Below are 2,288 nucleotides of genomic sequence, written 5' to 3' on the forward strand. Positions count from 1 at the left end.
ACATTGGCTCTGGCATGTCCAGAATGGCCTAAGTACTGAAGTTTTGGTCTCCAGCTTAGGGCTACTGGAAAGTGGTGGAGTTTTGAGAGGTGGGACCACTTTGGGGCTGGAATATGGGGGCCCTTGTTTCTTCCTGCCTTTCTATGTCCCTTCCTTTGTATGAGGTGAGTTGTACACGTACTACACTGCTCTGCTCTCCTGCTGTGATGCACCACACAAGCCCATAGCAATGGGGACAGCAGGTGATGGACTCGATCCTGGAAGCCATGTGGTAACATAAGTACTTTATATATTTTTGTTAGTTCATATAATAACTCAAACACTGGAAAACACAAAGGTTCCTTCCTATTATATTCTCTATAAATGTATTTCTAAAAGAACATAGAAAATATTTCCTATTATATTCTCTATAAATGTATTTCTAAAAGAACAAATAGAAAATAAACCCCAGGGACTATAGTTAGGAACACTGTATTGCATATATTAAAATAGGTAGAAGCTGGGCATGGTGGCACACGCCTGAAATCCCAGCACTTGGGAGGCTGAGCCAGGAGGATCTCTATGAGTTCGAAAACAGCTTGGGCTACATAGTGAGTTCCAGGTCAGTCTCAACTACCTAGTGAGAACCTGTCTCAAAAAACCAAAAAGAAATCAAAATAGGTAGAAATACATAATAGATACACAATAGATAGAAGACAAATTGTTGAATGCATTTGCCAGAAATAAATTATAAATATATAAGGTGTTGATGTGCTAATTACCCTGATTTGATCATTAAATAGTGTATATGTATGTCAAAATGTAACAGTGTACTTCCTAAAGATGTATAAGTCTCAGAGGTGAACTAAATTTTTAAAAAAATAAATATAGAAGAACTTGGAATGGGTAGTGGGTGGGAAAATAAACTCTCATGGAAAAACAATCCTGTGGAAAAACTTACCTGTTTTGATTTGAAAACAGACAAAATTTAGGTGGTTTCTCTATAGTTTATTTTATTATCATTGTTCTACCAGATTTACCAATGACATGAAACCAGAAAATATTTCAGATACTGCCAAATTTGTTCTCCTGGGGTTGTCAGATGATCCACACCTACAGCCCATCCTCTTTGGACTGTTTCTGTCCATGTACCTGGTCACAGTGCTCGGGAACCTGCTCATCATCCTGGCTGTCATCTCTGACTCTCACCTCCACACCCCCATGTACTTCTTCCTCTCCAACCTGTCCCTGGCTGACATCTGCTTTATCTGCACCACAGTTCCAAAGATGATTGTGGACATCTCAACTCACAGCAGCGTCATCTTCTATGTGAGCTGCTTGATGCAAATGTCTCTTTTTATCATCTTTGGATGTATGGATGACATGCTGCTAACGGTGATGGCCTATGACCACTTTATGACCATCTGTCACCCTTTGAGGTACAATGTTATCATGAACCCCAAACTTTGCTGGCTGCTGGTTCTGCTTTACTTCATCATCAGTGTCCTTGATGCCTTGTTCCTCACCTCCATGGCACTGCGGCTGTCCTTCTGCACAAACCTGCAGATTTCCCACTTTTTCTGTGCAATGGATCAACTTCTCAAGATTGCCTGTTCTGATATCCTCATCAATACCATCATAGAGTATTTGGTGACAGGACTGCTGGGTGTTGTTCCTCTCTCTGGGATAATTTTCTCTTACACTCAAATTGTCTCTTCTGTCCTGAAAATCCCATCAGCTGGTGGAAAGTATAAAGCTTTCTCCATTTGTGGGTCACACCTAATAGGACTTTCTTTATTCTATGGCACAGGTTTTGAGGTGTACCTCAGTTCTACAGGTGCTCAGTCCCCCAGGAAGAGTGCAATTATCTCAGTGCTGTACACTGTAGTGACCCCCACGATGATCTCCTTTATCTACAGCCTCAGGAACAAGAATATGCTGAGGGGTTTGGGGAAATTCATCTTTAGGATAACATCTTTCCTTTCATATGTCAGATGCTTATACTACTAGAATAAGTCAAAGAGAAAAAGGTAATGAATGATTTGTAAGATTCACCAGTGTCTTTGACTATACCTGAGCAGAGATCAAAGGGTAAAGGATAACAATTGTGAAATCAGACTACTTGAGTTTAAATTCCAGCAGTGCTATCCCATATCTATGTATAATGGTTTGATATAAAATTTCCTTTAAAGGTTCCTGCATTTAATGTTAGGCCGATTTGAGGGTGATTGGAATAATTTCTATGTATAATGGTTTGATATAAAATTTCCTCTAAAGGTTCCTGCATTTAAAGTTAGGCCGATTTGAGG

The 2,288-nt window shown here is 39.9% G+C and overlaps 1 protein-coding gene across 1 annotated transcript; it reads left to right on the plus strand.

The window, feature by feature from the left end:
• The first annotated feature begins 1,026 nt into the window (after positions 1–1,026).
• Positions 1,027–1,989, plus strand: LOC104852717 (olfactory receptor 7G3). Its single transcript, XM_010610493.1, has one exon. The coding sequence runs from the start codon at positions 1,027–1,029 to the stop codon at positions 1,987–1,989; it is 963 nt and encodes a 320-aa protein (XP_010608795.1).
• The last annotated feature ends 299 nt before the right edge of the window (positions 1,990–2,288 follow it).

Source organism: Fukomys damarensis, unplaced genomic scaffold, assembly GCF_012274545.1.
Source record: "Fukomys damarensis isolate Sample0158 unplaced genomic scaffold, DMR_v1.0_HiC HiC_scaffold_119, whole genome shotgun sequence".
NCBI lineage: Eukaryota > Metazoa > Chordata > Mammalia > Rodentia > Bathyergidae > Fukomys > Fukomys damarensis.

Coding starts and splice junctions, on each gene's coding strand:
- LOC104852717 (XM_010610493.1), top strand. CDS start 1,027: ATGAAACCAGAAAATATTTCAGATACTGCCAAATTTGTTCTCCTGGGG.